The sequence below is a fragment of the Chroicocephalus ridibundus genome, chromosome Z (genome assembly GCF_963924245.1).
Source record: "Chroicocephalus ridibundus chromosome Z, bChrRid1.1, whole genome shotgun sequence".
Classification (NCBI taxonomy): domain Eukaryota; kingdom Metazoa; phylum Chordata; class Aves; order Charadriiformes; family Laridae; genus Chroicocephalus; species Chroicocephalus ridibundus.
The window spans coordinates 52,097,053-52,115,828 of record NC_086316.1 but is presented as its reverse complement, the minus strand read 5'-3'; the positions used below and the strand labels follow the sequence as shown (position 1 = coordinate 52,115,828).

At 39.4% G+C, this 18,776-nt stretch overlaps 1 protein-coding gene across 8 annotated transcripts in view; it reads right to left on the bottom strand.

The window, feature by feature from the left end:
- NFIB (nuclear factor I B) overlaps window positions 1-18,776 on the bottom strand; it is a 176,895-nt gene that overhangs the window by 63,735 nt on the left and 94,384 nt on the right. For all 8 annotated transcript variants that reach the window (XM_063319683.1, XM_063319684.1, XM_063319688.1 and 5 more), the window contains exons 3-4: window positions 11,596-11,649; window positions 226-294 (exon numbers count right to left, since the gene is read on the bottom strand). In XM_063319683.1, the coding sequence (XP_063175753.1) occupies window positions 226-294; window positions 11,596-11,649 (123 nt within the window). The remainder of the gene's footprint in view (window positions 1-225; window positions 295-11,595; window positions 11,650-18,776) is intronic.

Sequence of the window (18,776 nt, the reverse complement as noted above, 5' to 3'; positions counted from 1 at the left end):
TTCAATCTTCAAATATCAAAGAGACAAAAGAAGACTTCTGTTTGTTTTATTGCAAACACATGCAAGGTGAACTGTAATACTGTGGTCAAAGATGTCAAAATTGTGCATGGTTGTAGCCATTTCCTACACACCTTACACCTCCGGGAGAAAAAATATTTCAAGAAAAAAACCCTTCACTTCATTACAGCAGGCTTTGGAAATGATTATATGCAAATGAATACTTACTTCTGGACACCCTCACAAGTTCTGACACGTTGAACACTCCGGATTTTACAAAACTGTCCTCAAGGTACACTGAAAAAGATCACAACATCATGATCAGTACAATGAGAAGATTAATAAATAACTATAGATAAGTTTATACACCAGATAACAATAGTATCAACAGAGTTTCAGAACTATAATACACAGACCAAAGTCCACTGAAAGCTGATCACAGGATCTGATGAGAGCTGAAATTCAGGCAGAGGTGCAAAAAATCTTGAGGAGTGGTGAGAAAGCAATTTTCTAAGTGTATGGAAACTAACAAGCAATAAACTGAATTCCTAGCTAACCATCCTGAAAATGTCTAAAACCTAGTTCTTTTATTAGCATCTTCAATTTTTAAGTTAGTATTGAGCTAAGAACTGTATCAGTTGATCAATTTCAGCACAGAGCAGTCCCGTCCTTGCATACATTTCTGCTAAATAGGCTTTTACTTAACTCTTACCCTGCTGATAGTGACTTTACGCCACCACCTCCACTATCAAATCATCACCTCAGAGGCAGATGAGGGGTTTACTATTATTTCCAACAAAAGCAGGAACTGGGCAAAACGGGTGAACTATTCAGTGGGGTTTTAATATACATGCTGAATTATATATGTAGAAACCTGTGTTTAAGAAACGATGTGTTATTGGTTTGGCTTACGTTTACTTATTCTAAGATCAATGTATATGATAAACCTTCACTGCCATGAAATTTAGGCACAACTTGGAGCACTGCAGTGAAACAACAGCTGATAATCGAGGCTTATCGCCGTAGTGTAACTAGATAACCTTATAAAAATGGAGCTGAGAAACCCAGGTTTCTGTGGAAGTCTTAGATCAGTAATCACTGCATAAACTGGCTTGACTGAATTTGAGATTACGTAACATCACAGACCTTACAGGTAGGAATGCCAGCCATTTACCCACAGGAATATTTAGATCTACCCTTGGTGCACATTGCTGCTCCAACAGTATTACTTTTGTATTTGCTTTCATCTGAGATGGTGCACTGAGAATTTCTTACTGCGGTTTCTCTAGTCTCTTTTCTGAATTAACACAGCTTTTTTCTTTTGTAAAGGCACCATCAATTTTCTGTTCCAAATGTCTGAATGAGTAAAAGCACTCCAAATCTCTTAACTAACAAAACAAACAAACAAACAAATAAAAAAAATGCACCTACTGGAATATTTACTGATTTGGAAAACAATGGTTCAGTACTGTTCTCCTCCAGTTTCTTTTGGCAATTACTGCTTTCATCTTCAAGTAATTTAAGAAAACGCTGCCACTATAATCAGAAAAGTGACTGTAAAGGCAGTACACTTCACTTGAAAGATCTGCCTTTGCTACGTCTGGAGAAACCTCTACTTACTTTTCAGGGTCGAACAAGAAGGGCAGAGGTAAAAAGAGCAGTTTTCACTGCTTACTATCAGTCTTACTAGGCCCACAGAGCCACCTCACCCAGCACCTCTGATATCATTTCCCGGTGCAGGTATAAACAATGCGCCTGGCAACTCAAGCTGAAAGAGGGTGAACTCATCCAACTGAGCACCCTTCCTGACATCACCCCGAATGATGTTATGCCAATGCTATCATCTTCTCATCTTCCAGACAACGGCGCTTCATACAATATCCCTGCACGTCTTCATTTCCACTAGTCGCTCTGCAGGTCCCCCTCTCTTTTTTCTTCACTTTCTTTCACATTGCTCTCCTTGTCCATTACTTTTTCCTCTCTTATTGTCATTCACCCACATGTTGCAGGCTTCACTGCAACCTTATTCAACTCCAGTTTCTAAGAAATAAGAAACTCTTTCATCTTCTGCATTCTCTTGAACCCTTTTTTCATGTTTTTGTGTGGATGAAGACATGACATGGCTTCCCAAATATTTACTTTGGGAATATTTACTTACTTATTTGACAGAACTTGGCATACCCATATCATAAAAAATTGCAAAGAGTTAATCTTTCTTTTTCCCTTCTTCCTCAGATTTCATTTTTTAACCTAAGAACGGGCAAGCTGGATGAACGCTAATGGAAATCTTTCCCTTCTCTGCCTATTTCCTCCAGAAGGAACAGTCTGAAGTAGTACAAGGAAGGGAGATTTCCAAAGAAAAATTTGCTTTCTTGATTTTAGTTGGCTTGTAAGTGAAGTGTGGCTCAAAGCCAGTGTACGAACATGGAGCCAGCTCTGGAGCTGGTAATGAGACAAGACTGAACTTCTCTGCTGCTTATCCAAATACCACTACTTTGAAGTACAGTTTCTCTCATTCATGTTAGGCTAACTTCAGAGGAGCTTTACCCATGTGTAGATTAGTCAAGTTATCATTACACTGAGAACAAGCCCCAAGGCTCATATTAAAAATAGAAAATGCCCATGTAGTATTTTATATGTAAGAACACACATGTATACATGTATATACACACACATGTATACACCTATACGCAAACACACGCACACACAGACACACATGTTTAATCTTCAGCTTTCTCACATGAATTCTTAGCTTTTCTCACACAACACAACAAGAAATATAGTGTGGTTTTCTCCTTGTGATAATGAAACGGGAACAGGGAAACAATTCTGCCACTGAGTGGTACCACTATTTATCACCCCCTCACAGAAGGATGCATTGTTGACTGACAGATCACTGTCTTTCACACAGGTTTCACCCTGCCTTGGATGGTCCAAAAATAATGACACCCACAGATATAAGCAAATGTTTTGCCTGGCATTAGGAAAGAGAGGGAAACTGCAGCTACTGTAAATCTGAATCAACTTTTTAAAAAGCTTGATTTTTTTCTACATATAATGTGACAAAATATTATTAAAAAATGGACACAACAACAGTCTATGTCACAGGCACCGAGCAACTTCATCCTGAGCCTTATGTTCTAACAGGGAAGGTGGATTCCAGTGGTGCCTCTGAGTGCAGAAAAATAAAGACAGTATGTTGAGTTCCAGCACCAGCAGACTTCAACAGTTTTAACTAGTTAGGAAGACAATCATAGTGGCTACGCTGCAGAAATGTTCTTGGCTCCCAGCTGTGCAGAAGGAAAATGTTCTGTGCCATTAAACTGCTGTAATTTGTTGCAGAAATACACATGCTACATACGATAAAAGACAAACAGCAAGACTATTTAGGACAGCAGCAGGACAACAGCACAGGACATTTTGATCTTATGGTGTGAGACACTGTCTTTAACCTTGTGAAGCTGATGTCCCTGCTGAAGAAGAGTTAACATTTATATTCACATTATTACACTGCACGCAAGAAAAAAATATACGGTGATACTCCGTATGGTATACATCTTACTGGGTTTTTGATTAAGCATTCCCTAATGCACTACTTGCATTAACATGTTAGAGAGCCTTAAATTAGCATTCTTGGTGTGTGTTTCTGACCTGTTCAGTACAGAAACCAACGCACTTGATAACAGCCTATTGCTTTATTCCTCATAGAGGTGTAGAGTACCTTTTGATGGTCATGGTAAGACTTTGCTGATTTTATCGTTCAAATGTAATATAAGCACTGAGTATTGTCATTTACTAAAACTCATCTTGCCTGAGAGAAAACACTCTCTGAAATGCATTTCACTAATTGTCATTATTCTTAAAAATCTGAGTTCTACAAAAAGAACATTTCTGCCAAAATCAACATAGTGCAATTCTGTGTAAACAGTCAGTAACTTCCAAAACCCCTAAATAACAGAGGATTTTTTTCTGCATTTGTTTTTAGGTTTTGTACAGGGTGAGTATAAAATCTGTCTTGTCTCCTTACCTTTTTTACAGAAAACTCATTTCTGACAAATACATTTTCCAAACAATACTACAGCACCATCAATGATGAAAGATAAACAGGTTAAGCCCGAGCAGCAGTTCTAATCAAGCTCCCCTCATGCAGTCAGTAATGGGAGAAACCTCCAGTAATGCCTCCAACTGCTGTAGAAGTTATTCTGTCCCAGTCCTTATACATCTTCCACCCTCTTCCTGTGCTATGTCTTCAAGAGCTGAGTTACAAGTATAGCTTTAACCATGCTAAGACTTAAAATGGAAAAAAAAAAAAAAAGTTGTTTAAACCTACTGAAAAATATTTCCAGTTTGCACTAACATGTACTGTAAAGGGCTTCTCACATTACTTAAAAGCTTACCAGTGACGTCTGGATTTACAAATCTTTAACCAGCCTTTTTTATGTCTTCTGATTTAATTGTACTTTTATGAATAGAACATCTGTTTACATTCTGCTGCATATTGACTAGTGCCAAAACATAGAATTGCTTCCTGGTATCATTAAACATCTAGGTTTTTTACTGATATAACCTTGAGTTTGAGGAACTTACTTATGTAACATGAGAATGAATCCAATCATTGCAGCAAACAATTTGTATTACTGTAATTTTATTTCTGGATCTTTAAAAAGAGGCATTATACAGCAGCAGATAGACTTACTAGCAGTGACACAGGTTCAACATCAGGAGCTACTGTGAGAAGAAAGGCTGGAAGCTGCAGCCTGGTCTACAAAATACTAGCAGGGAGCTGTTGCTTGACTTTAAGTTATGCAATGTAATGTGCTGGGTGCTGCTAGAGGCTTGTTTTACTTCTGAATCTGCTATGATTAAAGATTAAATCATTTCATTGTATAGCTTCTTTTGTTTGAGTCTTTGAAAACTGACTTTGTAAGGATCTGCTCTCACTGCTCCCTGCTATATCTAACTTCTATAGGAAGGTCTTTAATTTCAGCAGGAATCCTAGTGGCATACAGCTACTATTCACAGCCAGAACTGGTAGTGAAAAATTAGTCTCACACTGTTGATAGTAAGTTACCACACAGTCAGCAGACTTGCAGTTTGTTTTCTTATTGCACGCGTTTTGAAGCCCGTATCTTACAAAAAGTACCAGAAACAGGTTCCCACTGAACGATAATTTCTTAAAAGCAGTTAAGGGTGGATAACATCAGCCAAGGAGTGACACAGAAGATTTCAGGGATGATGTCATTTGAAACAGTTGAACTAAGGTCTGTCCAGAGAATGAGGCTATTTTGGTTATTGCATGGTTGTCTCCAGGCTTGTGGCATGCTCACAGTTTGTTTTGGTTTTTTTCCTGAAAGTTGCAATGTTGTGACTGGGACAGCAAACAAACACGTTGCAAAAAGATGCCCTGACCTCATTCAGTGTTTTAGCACAACAAGGAACCAAGAAGCTGCCTGCGCCATTTTCAGAAACAGATGAGATTTTTAATACTCTAAAGTTAATAACCAGAACTATACTATCCTTCAATGCTACAGTAATTTGAAGAAGTAAACACCTGGTTTAATGGACTCTGGAATCCATGTACTGGAATCCAAGAAGTGAGTTGCCCCAAACCCTAGCAAGAAACAGAAAAGGTAACTAGCACAAATGCATACTGCATTGAGGGTCTCAGGTTATACACAAACTACAGCCAAGATTTAAAAAGAGGCTGGGGAGCTGCTTTTTAACAGCTATAGGATTACCAGGTACCAAAAAAAAAATTTTTTTGGTGCCAAAGCAGGTTTCTGGAATTCTAACTGGTAACATAAAGCATTTTTTATTAAATTCTTGCTCCGTGCATGCTTTGAAGTAAAAACCATTGCACTCACCATGGAACACAACGGCATCAGAAGTTAACATGGCCTCAGAAGTGATCACAGCATCATTTATTTACACAGCAGGTTCATAAAAAAAAGGATAGCTGATGCAAACAAAAATTCAGGAGTAATTCTAAGCACTAGACAGTAGTAACTATGCACACCAAATTTCAAAGCAGCCTGCACAGCCAAAAACTCTTCCTCTTGGAGAAAGGGGCTGTACAATCTGTGCAGGTTTCTGATTGTCAAGATAGCACAGCTGCGCACTGGCCCCAGAATGGCCCACCTGGCTCAGGGCTGAGAGGCTGAGGAGGAAGAGTATCACCTCTCAATCACTGGCATTACTAATTCATAGAGCATTTGGGAAAGGAAGAACAGAGAAAATCAAGCCCTGACCAAACCCAACCCAACCCTGTTTTATTTGAAGATCGCTATCTGAGATGGCACAGCTGCAGGTCTACGGGAAACAGCAAGCACTTCAGAATATCCACTCCCATGCTGAAAAATCGAGGTGAATATATGCTTGTTTAAACACAATTCTGTCTGAATCCCCAAACTGCTACTATGGCATCATTGCTTCCACAAGAAAAGCTGCTTTCAATGATGAGGCCAGGGAATATCTCTTCTATTCCTATTAATTAGGGGGCTAATTCCCCCTCCACAAGAGAGTAACTTGCAATACAGTAAAATAATGAAACCATCTGTGTTCTGAGTCGTTCAAAACTCAAAGACATTTGCTTATTCCATTTCCAAAAGAGGTTGAAACCACGTTACTCTTCAGAGGTTATTTCTGAAACTATACATTCTCAAACTTAAAACTGAAATATGTCTATCTAAAACAGTCATATATAGGCAAATTTATTACACATTTCTGAGGGCTTGATCCAAAAAGAATGTTCTCCCTATGGCTGCTAGCCCATATGAAAGCGCAAAAAAGCCTTTGGGGCTCTACAGCTGCAAGAGATTTGCATATTGAGAGATAGGTGAGGCTGGTTGCAAGCTTTTTGGCAACACCTTCTTTAATTAGGAAAAAAACAATTAATAGATGGTGATTTCACTCAGGTCTTCTTTGGAAATGGTTCCCAGAATAAAATTTCTGATGAAAATAGAAGGGGAAAACCAATTCCAGAGCAGTGAGGCTGGGGATTCACATACCTATGCCTCATTCAGATTAAGGATCTTATCACTAGATGAATTCCCTGACAACATGTCGTGGGTTACTGTGGAGAAAAGAAGGGAAACAGTGGGGAGCAATGAATGGTGGAGAGGCAGATTCTCGATCTCTCTGTCTAAAAGCGTGTCACCCCATATAAATAATGTAATATTCGTCAGTGCACAGGCTCAAACCTGAGTCATCTGCGTTCCTCATACCTCAACCTGACTGACGTTATACAGTCTGCAAAATTTATATGAAAATATTCTCTGGACCGGCTAAAATGGAGTAAGTTTTATCAGGAAAAAAAAAAAAACCTAGCAGGTCCCACTTGCTAGGAAACATAGCTCTAATAACCTCTGAACTCAACTGCTTGGATAAAAGCAAAAATCTGAACAGACTTGTCTTCCTTCGCCAATGAGTTTCATAACTGTCTGTGTCAGGATGGTTAGGTTTCCTTTGCACCTTCTGAAAAGTTCTTTTGTATTCCCCAATGCTGGACAAGAAGAGCTCTGAAATCTTGAAGGGACCTGTACAAGAAGAGACTATTCTCCTCCCAGTTCCATCCAGAAGTCAAAAGATGAAGCACCATTAGCAACTGCTATCCACTCCCTCAGGTTTCCAGTTCTCTTGATTCCTCAAATTGTATTCAACTCTCTATCCTATCTTATTGTCATATCAAGGTAACATTTTACTCTATTAGTATCACTGTTTCTTAGTTTTATTTTAACAGCTTAAAAAGGCTGTGTTCAAAGATTTGGACAACATGGCAACAGCTGGACACAGCAGTGTTAACACGCTGGTGTATCAATAAATCAAGTCTGCTAAGCAGCAACCTCACACCAATGGCAAGTAGCAAGTAACCTTATTAATGTCAAACAGTTGCGGTCAGCATGCAGTAAGTAAGGGAAAGAAAAATAAAGCAGGACAAAACCCAGAAAATCCTCTACTAGAAGAACTGGCTAGTAAGGATTGTATCACTGGAGACCAAATTGTTATGGCTGGTGTCAATATCATTAGCTTACTAGTAGTTCTAGATGTTTTTGTCTTTATGTCTGTTAGGCATAATTTTCTTATGCCTAACAGATGAACTTACTGAAAGATCACTCCCTCTGTCCTCAGTTCAGATCCTCTCACACCTTTGCAGGTATTGCGAGACACACATGTTAAGGAAGGCTCATTTTTTAGGTTTTCTTAAACTATATATGGAGCTCCTTTTTATGGAGCAAATAATACAGCATTACACTGAAACTGCCACACTAGGTCTCCTTCGACAGCCTGCCTTCAGCAGTAACCCTGAGCAGATGCCCAGTAGAATAGTAAGAAATAGGGCAGGGTTGTTTGGTTTTTTTGACTGATGGTGTCCAAGGCTCCAAGTATTTTCAGTTTTAAAATTTACTAATCCAGGTGTACCTCTATCTGTTTAGTCACCCTCAATGGATCTATGGACACATCCATTCTCTCTTTGAAACCATGCAAATTTTTAATAATTAGCACTGTGCTAGCATAACACAAACTCCTAGATTCCAGGAATTTAATGACTGATGCAGACAACGGCAGTGTTCGAACTCTTCTCTCTCGGTTCAACTCATCTATCTGTCTGGAACCTACTTAATCCCTGCGGAGAAGTGACCTTTACAACCCAGCCCTCAGAAAAGCAAGTTTCATTCTTTAGAAATATAGCAGATGAAAGTTATTGAAAAATAAAACTTAGAGGAGGATATCCCTGGATCTTGCTACAAAAGCTACATACCACGTTTACCACAAGCTACACCATTTAATACTGTAATATGCTATCAAAGTATTCAGTGTATTTTTAGGAACATATTGTAAAGAATTCCAGCAAGTGCTCTTAATGTTCTTTTGTTTGGCAAATGACATTGCCCTCCCTCCATGGTTAAGACAGCAAATTACCAGACACCCTAAAGAATGCAACAGTCTAGCCAAACCTAGAAAAACCCACTTTTAACACCAGCAGCCTCGCCAACTACCACTCAGTTTCCAACCTCCTCTTCCTTGGCAATGTCTTTGTGAAGGTAGTGGCATCCAACAGCTAACAGCACCTATCCCTTGCCAGCGCCCTGGCTCCTTGACATACAGGCATCAGACCAAAACATGGTAGAAGAACAAACCCTCCTGGCACTGCCAGTCCACATGCTTCTGGCCTGGGACTGAAAACAAACCTCAGAGTGGATATCCTCTGAGGCTCTGACAGAGTGACTGCCTGGTTCTAATAAAAAGACTCATGGGAAGTATAATAAGAAAGAGCAGGACAGCAGTCCTTTTCCCAGACAAACTGAATGGAGTGCAACTCCCTCTCATTCTTCTGCACAGCCCCTGAAGTCCTGCATTCTGCAGTCCCACAAACCTCAACGCTTTCTCCCTGCCAGTTTAACCCCAAGACAGTATCACACAGGGAAGCTGAATGATGCTTGAAGTTCATGTATCCTCAAATAGACATATGGTATCCAATTATGCCTCTGTCTCTGCTTAAATGAAGGGTTTCAAGGGAAGGAAGACACAGCTTCCATTTTCTGTCCCCACTTGGCAGCAGATAAAGGAATAATACTGCCAGCAATGAATCCAGAGTATGAGAAAGTGTTAAGCTCAAATTTCAAGCAGAAAGTTTCATGACGAAACCAGCAACAGATTTCTCTGCTCTTTGTCTCCCTCCACCTTCTGGGACACTGGAGTTGGTCAAACATGGGGGCATCTGGTCTTGCCCCACAAGGCTGCCAAAAGAAAGTCCATATAGTTCATCTGCTGCCCTCTCCAGGGCTCTGCTGCTGGCCTTGCTGAAGTAGCCTGGGGTCAAGACTGAGGGTCAGTGAGACTGGACTCTGTAGGGGATGTGATCCTCACTAGTGAAATATGTACTTCTACCTTCCTACTCCAAAGGCTGAATGGTACTTTAAAAGCAGAATTTTAAAACATGTTGAAGGTGAATTTCCAGACCCTGCCTCAGACCCTAAGCCTTGGCTGTATCCAAATCCAGAGGCTACAAAGGATCCTTCAAAATGACGAGGGGTAATGAATGCTTTTTGGCTTTTCTTGCACTCACAAACAGAGATACTGTAAAACAAAAATAAATGCTCCACAGATAAACGCTCCAAGTTTTACAAAACTGTGGTTACCTGTGAGGGAATTTTTCAGGCTTGTTTTAGGTGTAAATTTGCTGTTTTGGGTTTTTAAACCACTATCCTACATAATTCATGTCATGTATTTAATAGAGGAATAAAAGCCTACTCATAACGTCCCACACAGTTTGGAGAGAAACAGCATCGAAGCCTCCAGCCAAAAGTGATTTCAAGCCTGAATCATGCCTTGCAAAAAAAAAAAAAATCACATTTAAAAAATCACTTGAAAAAGATCTTACAACATTATTTGACTTGTTCCCTTGTTTCCCTTCTCAACTTTGCCCTCATATCTCTAAAACGTATCTGCAATCTTACAGTCTATGTTTCTGGGGATTATATTACTGGAATATGGCCTTTTGTTTAACGATCTATGACGGTTCTCCCTCTTTTGGGTATTCACATGCAACACACACCTGACATACTCCACCACAGGTAGAGAATAATTGGACCATATGCATAGTACAAAACCATAAAGCCACAAGGTAGGCTGTTTTCCCTAATGTTTGATCAGATCCAGAAAATATTCATGTATATGTAACAGCCCAGCATCACACAATTACTTCTTGGTTAGAGTGTCGTTCATTTTGCATTTAGAAAGAGAGCAAACTGACTTAGTTGCAGCTTATTTCAGATAGATAGGCACTTCTTCTGAGAGGCAATATGAGAAGATACAGCATGACGGTGGTGACAGGAGTCACTCCTTGCTCATTAAAAAGTGACAGTATGGCTGTCACACTTATTTGTCTTACCCCAATAAAATTCACAAAACAAAAAAGATTTACAAGATTTACTAGCACAGCCCAACTGATTAGAAGGATTAACTCCATGAAAATACAAAGATCCTTTGGTCTAAACAGTGACGAAAGGCAAAGTCTGGGTTTGATTTTCTCTTTAATTTTTATTTTTAGAGAATCCTTGAAAGGACTATTTACATTGATATCTCTCTCAAAATAATTCTAAATATCACTAGCATCACCCATTAGCAACGTGTTCAAAAACTGCTCTGAGCTGATATAAAAATATAAAATATTAACATATATGCATTTTATAACGCACATATAAAATAAAATTAAAGAAGCTCATAGCTCAGGTCACAGAGTTTGGAGGTAGGTCAATTATGTTTTGTCTGAGATAAAATAATAATTGTAGCATCTGAAGACTTTTATGAAAGTAAAGTTACTTGGGATCTTGTCTCCTTACTCCTCTGCCCAGCCCCATTTACAAAATTCTAAAAAGCATGAACTGAAAGAAAAATTCCTTAGATTAAATGACTGTTGAAACTAAAATTGAGGCATTGCCAGTTTAAAAGAACTAAAATAATCACAGCCTGTCCTGATTATATGTACTTACCAGTGCAAAATAGGTTGCTGACCAATTATGCTCTCTTTAACTATTAACAGTAGTATCTTTGTTCTCAAACAATGTTAGATGCACATGTTCTGGAACTTATATTTACCTGGTGGATTCTTGGCAGGATCATTGTGGCTTGGACTTCCTGGTTGTCCAGAATCTATAAAGAAATGAAAGAAATGTTTTACTAATTTGTTTTGAAAGTATCTCACAACCTTTTAATACCCTCCTTCAGTATTAAACTAATACTTAACTTTGTTCTTTAAAGGTCATTTCCCTGACTTTCTACATGAAGGCATTACTGAACAAACACACTTTTGTTTGTTTGTTCTTAACCCATTTTATGCAGAAGCAGAAACATTGTGAAAGATGCAATGATCCTAATAAGAGGAAATCATAGATCACTGAATAAGGACAAGAGAGTCATTCAGGTAAATAGTCAAGTTGTAAACACATCTACAAGGGTACCTTTTCATTCCTTTTTCCCTCCAACCCCCAAATATAATATTGCATAATCAGCAAAGCAGAGTAGTTTCTTCTCAGGCAATGACGAGAAAGACGTACTGGATCAGGCAACTAAAGGCGTTTGCACAGATGAGTCCTGTTTCTTTACCCTTTCCTTAAAGCACAAAGACCTAAGCTGCTTTCACAGACTCACGACTGCCCTGAAGATACGACCGTCCATTTTAATACAATATAGGCTTTGTGTTCCTAGTCTGTGAGAATTGCTGTTGTGAAATGAAGATTATGCAACATAAAAACTAAAAAAACACAAATCCTGTAGACTTCAAAGAGTGTTCTCTTCATGATACATGCACCAAATGAATCAACAGGAGAATCACAGAATCATAGGGTTGGAAGGGACCTCTGGAGATCATCTAGTCCAACCCCCAATGCAATTTGATGAGAATGCAATTTGATGTTAAAACGCTGTTGCTTTTAAAACTATCTACTTTTTGCTATATTCCCAAACCAATAATATAATAAAACCCTGCTCCACAGCAAGAAATTGTTATTAATAAAGTAAGACACAAAAGGCACTCTTTTATGCAAAGAGAGTAAGAAATTACATGAAGCTCAACCATTCTGTATATAGGTATCTAAAATGGAGCAGAACAGTTTTACAATCTGAATAAAAAAGATCCATTTTTTAAAGTGTATCAGTGCTTGTTAGTAGCATAGGATCACCAAAGATTGCAGTACAGAAATTGCTAGTGCCAAATGGACCCCAGAGGGAAGTCAAGAGTTCTGAATGCATTGCTGCTTACAGCGTCCAAATTAAAGAAAAAAAAGATAGAAAGGGATAAAAGTACATATAAACAAATACTTGTCCTTTAATCCCCATGACTGCTTCTTAAAGCCTAGCTAGAGCTCAAAGCTCTAGCGCTCAACCTAGAATGAAAGATTCCCTCCACCTGCTACAAGAAATTCATTGAAATCTGTTACCACGCATTATGTAGCTTAGCAAACACGGCTTCACACACTTGTCGCTCAATCAGTTTAAGTTAACACAAGCTTGATTCTACAGAAGATATTATCTGAGATGGAAATCCATTTCACAGTTCAAGTTCTACTGAATTCATCTGAATGACAGGTGTCACATAAGACGTGCATCTGGGGATCTAAGAGAGTACTGGAAGACCAAGGCATATATGAAACCCGGTTCCAATGGTATTAAAAACAGAACTAAATTTTCCAATACTGAAAGAAATCACTCCTGCACACAATAAAAAACACATCGGATAGAGAATTTCACATGACATTTCTGCTATCTTTTTCAGCCCTGGGTAGGAAGAATGAAGTACAGGCCTCCCAGTCAGAGTCTACATATGCAAGTTTGGGCACTTGGATACTTTTAAGAGTCCCGTTGTATAGCACAATTAAGATTGCCATTCAGTATGCCTGTTTCTTTTCATGATAAAATACAGCACATCCCTTCAAAAAATCAAATCAAATTAATTTGAAAACTCAATCAGCTACAAGAAATGCAAAAAATAAAATGTTTTTCAAATGGACCCTTACATGGACAAACGTCCTTTTCCCCCTGTTGCAATGGGAGGGTTCACCCTGTAGAGGGTGAACTTTAATATTCTTCCAAAAGGCATTCTTTGCTTCTACACATCATACATATTATTATTTAAACTACGATTATCAGAGAGGATTAATTTTACATAGCAGTGGTCCAACTGTAAAACTACTGCAGATGTGTGGCTAAATGAAATGTCAATTTGGTAGCAGATGCACCCAATAAAGTTTGGACAACGTAGCTTGGAGAACACAGAGATTTGAAACTGGATTAATGAGGCCTACCAGAAAATAGCCTTTGAAGTTTTCTCCTGTTAAAATTCACTGTAAAGATGCACAAAGTGAAGAATATTTTCTAGCTTTTGCACAGGAACTTGCCTTTATTCTCTCATTGTCGACATGGCCACTTTCTGGAACCAGGGTTTAAAGATTGATGGCAGTTTAAACAAGTCTTTTTCGTATTATAATAAGATAAACTTAGCAAAGAATTTTCCAGGTATAGGTAAAAGCAGTTGACTAGTTATTGTAATTTTCCAGTCAGACTTAGTTTTGTTTTATGTTAACTACTTATCAGCCATGATTTTTACAGATTGATTCTTGGCATTTTGAGCAGTAGATGCTGCTAACATACTGGCCAACAGTGTCTCAATGATCTTGAGAAAGCAAAGAATAACTGTAAGCTGAATATGAGAAGCAACTTCTCTAACCCTTCACTTCAAGCAGTTGAGAAAGCAAAGAATTGTATTCCATATGAGAGTATCAATCCATGTAACTCTGCATTCAAAGCACACAGAAGCATCTCATTCTCGGGATGAAAGACACAGACCTGAGATGACCTGTGACAATCCAATTCTCTTACCAGTGTCAGTAATTACAAAGCACTCTCCTGATTTGATTGGATGCAAACAGCCTTGCAAAGTACAAAAGATCCATGATCATTATAGGAATAAATTATATGAATAACTTAATTTATAAGCAGAACATTGAATGAAAAGAGACATTGGAGCAATGCTCTTCTAAAAGAGGGAGTAAGAGGCATTTTTGGAAAGCCACAGAAACTAAGGAAGCAAAAGACATGTTAAGACATTCTAAATCTTTCTTTGTCTTCATCTGCACAAGATCATTAATTAACAACATGAGCCCCAGCTTTAAAAATTGCAGGCTTTTCTTCCCATGTGTTGGAGAAAGACATAAACCAGACTCATTGTCTGCCTAGCTGGCTTTGCATTCAGTTTTCCCACCAAATAATTCTGTCCACATTAAAAAAAAAATAAATATATAATTCTTAAGCTAGAAGTTGTAAGCAAAGCTATACATCTAGTAGCAAATAAAACCCAATCACCTAAATATGATGAAACTGAAATTTTCAACATTGTCATTTAGGTAGCTCCCAACTGCAGGTTCCCTTAATTTATTCTTTTTCTTGGTTTTTTGTTTGTTTTTTTGTTTATTTGTCTGTATGTTTTAAAAAACACCTCCTCAAAGTTGACTGCCAATGTGCTTTTCTTGAAAAAATTCTTCCACATAGATCTCCGAAGTACTTACCCTTATTTGCTACAGAGAAAAACTCGCCTATACATACCATGTCTACAGAATGCCTTTCATATGCACCTCAAAACTACAGCAAGCGTATCTTCTGCTCTGCTCTTCTTGGTGCTGACTGCTCCAACAGTCAACGGCTGATGCCTTGATAAGTTATTGTCCCACAGATGAGCAGTTTATACGAGAATGGTTCAAGCTAGCCTTTACTCTTATCTGGTAGATATTCCTGTAATCCTGATGTGCTTTATGTATAATTTATGATGATTCAGCATGGCTTCCACCAGGATATTCAAACCCTTTATCTCAAATTACTCTTTCTTTTAGAAGACATTTTGAGGGGATGAGTCAAGAAGCTGGTATATTTTATACTGAATTGTTTCCTGTGTTTTCATTTCTAGGGGTCAATCCCAATGAGCATCTGTGAATGCAGGCAACTCTCACTGCAGCCAGGGTTAAATAAAACTGACTGCTGGGGCCTGCTGCTGGTGAGAAAAAAACATCCCTTTCCCGTGCCGTACACTAGGAGAAAGGTGCTGCCACGGCACATCTCTCTTGGCTTCATAAAGCAGAGGAGGGGGAAAAAAAGCTGATGGTTTGCCATCCAGTGAGGGACAAGATGCTCTCTCCCTCTGCACCACCTTGGTTTTGACAAGCAGCAGGAGGAAGGACACACACCCCAGCAAAACCAACAAAGTCACACTGCTGTTCACCAGCTTCCTGAAGGATTTTTAGTATTGCTCACCTCAGTAGTCTGATCTCTCATTTTTCAGCTGATAATAAAAGATACTGTCTTTAAAACTAAGTTATGCTATACCTCCTTTATGCCCCATACTGTACAAGGAATTTTGCTTTTAAGGCTCTCTGCATTAGCATAACATTGAAGGACTTGAAAACAAATAGAGGCAGAATCTGTAAAAAGAAAAAATACTTTCTTGAGCCATGTCTTAGAAATAAGCAGATTCTCCACAGGTGTCATACTAATCAAATAAACTTCCTCAGTGGTTTCAGTGAACACATTTCACTTTTCATTTGCCACAGGCTAGGAGACAGCCTTTGGGCTTAGTTAATCTCAGCTGACAGCCACTAATTTAATCATTCACCAGCATGTAAACACACCCTTGTTCTTTGATAGTCCATGATTTGGATATGGGGGAGGAAAGAAGACCAGAGAGATGTGGCACCATGTAAGTATCAGTTTGATGCTGTTCCAGCCTTCACATACCTATACAGCATTTGACATAACAACTGACAGTCACTACCATGAACAAGAATCACAACTATCTCCCAGACTGTCATCCTTCAGGGTTACATCGCCACCTGACATCACAAACTTGAAGCAAATTGTTGTACTCCTGAAAATCACAGGATTACAAGACATCCCAGTCTGGTGGGGATCTGGGGAGGTCTCCAGTCCCAGCCCCTGCCCAGGGAAGGCTCAGCTGTGGGATCAAACTTGGCTGCTCAGGGCTTTACAAAGTCAGAGCACGAAAACCCTCAAAGACGGAGACAGCCCAACCTCCCTGGGCCCCATCCCCACTGATGGGTTGTCCTCATGAGGAAAAGACTTTCTAAATCAACCCTTCATCTTTCAAAGACTTTCAGAATGTGGTCATGCTAGGAAAGCATTTATGGCAACAAAAAAGCAAGATATCTCCCTCTCCTCCAAAGAAAATAATGTGATCAGCAAAAATCCATAAAGCAAATAAATAAATAATTTCGTGTGTGTGCTTTAAATTGTTACTGTTAATTATTATTTTCCTAATTTTACTACATACTTACCTTCTACTACCTACATTGTTATGCCTTGACAAAGCAACTGATTGGATTGATAAACTTTCCAAATACTTTTAACGATTTAATTTAGCAAAAGCAATGTCTTTCATTGTGTACCATTTCTATATCAGATGATCCTGAATTACTGTACAACTTTATGAGAATTATTCACACCAACTCTAGTCATACAACAGTTTGTTCATCATATAAACAAGCTCCAAGTGTTTTCTTGCATTAAGTATCTGCTGAAATTATGCTTTAAACATGGAAATGGAATTGGTGCAAGTGTCATCCGTGTTTTCATAAGTATGTTAACTTGCGGGGGCACTTCTTTTTCACATTTTCATAGGCCACTACATTTAATGGATATACTTCCCCTGAAAATTTTGGTTAACCGATTTCATATGACAAAATGCTCACCCCTACCGCTTTCTTTGATAGAGAAAAAGTCCTGTAAGGAGCAGGTGAGGGAACTGGGATTGTTTACTCTGGAGAAAAGGAGGCTGAGGGGAGACCTTCTCATTCTCTACTGCTACCTGAGAGGTGGGGGTCAGTCTCTTCTCCCAAGTAACAAGTGATAGGAGGAGAGGAAATAGCCTCAAATAGGGCCAGGGGAGGTTTAGATTGGATGTTGGGAAAAATTTCTTCACTGAAAGGGTTGTCAAGCATTGGAACAGGCTGCCCTGGCAAGTGGATGAGTCATGATCCCTGGAGGTATTTAAAAGATGTGTAGATGTGGTGCTGAGGGACGTGGTTTAGTGGTGGGCTTGGCACTGTTAGGTTTATGGTTGGACTCAATGATCTTAAGGATCTTTTCCAACCTAAATCATTCTATGATTCTATGATTCTATATCCCTTTAGATATATGATATGAACCACAGTTCACACAAGGAGGAAGCAGCACCTCAAAAAAACAAGTAGGGCTTCACCATGAGAACGAAATATTTGCAGGTTGAAGCCTCATGTTTTTTCCCAACAGCATACACTCTATTAGCAATATGCATTCATGACACCCAGGCTGAAACCCTCCACAACACAGAAACAGTGACTTCTTTTAAATATGTCATTCTGCTACCCTTATTCTGTAAGGAGTTCCTCTGTGTTCACCAAGACTGATATCTAATACAATGCCATAGCATGGGCTAAGTATACAAGGTGCTAGCTCTACAAGTTTTTAACGTGCTTGGTACTGATACAGCTGGTTGTAAATGAGCAGTGTAGAGAACTGTAGTTAGGCATTTAGGTGCAAGCCATGGGGCAGTGGCACCGGCTCCCAGACAACATTGCACTGGCAAACCCCGTTGACCACGCAAGGAAGGAGTGCTTGTTGCTAAGGTTCCAGAGGCTCTGTGGCATCCTGCAGTTTTCCAAAGACCTCCCATTAGCTTTGATTCACTTGCAGACATTTAAGTAAGCGCACCGAAGAAATCTATGTGCAAAGGCTCTTAAGCTGACAAAGAAATAACAGTCATGGTTGCTATCAATATGAGGTGTATTCAAATCTCAAGAAAGCCTCAGTTCCTCAGTGCAAACTCCATTCTGGCAAGTAACCTGCACTGCTTTTTACTCCCTTCATTAGTTTGTACCCAGGGGGCACGGGAGGGACCTCCTGGGAGACCAGAGCAGTGGCAGCAGCTACTCTGAAGGCTGGACGTGCTGATCCTACCAGGGCAGGCTTCATCAGCACCCAATGTGCTGCACCAGGAGCCATGAGGCACCGTAACAGTGACCTACCCTCCTCTACCTTGAAAGGGTGCTGCCGTCTAACCTTTACCTACCTGAAAAACACAGTGAGGTGCAGAGGCCTCTGCTCGTCAGAGGAGCAGAGGTCTGCTGGCCCCAGAAAGCTAAGGTATCTTAGCTGTGTTGCCCGTGGGGCTCTGACAGGCACCAATGTTTTAGCCCATGCAGGCCTGCCATTTCACAAAGGCCTTCAGGGCTCAGGCA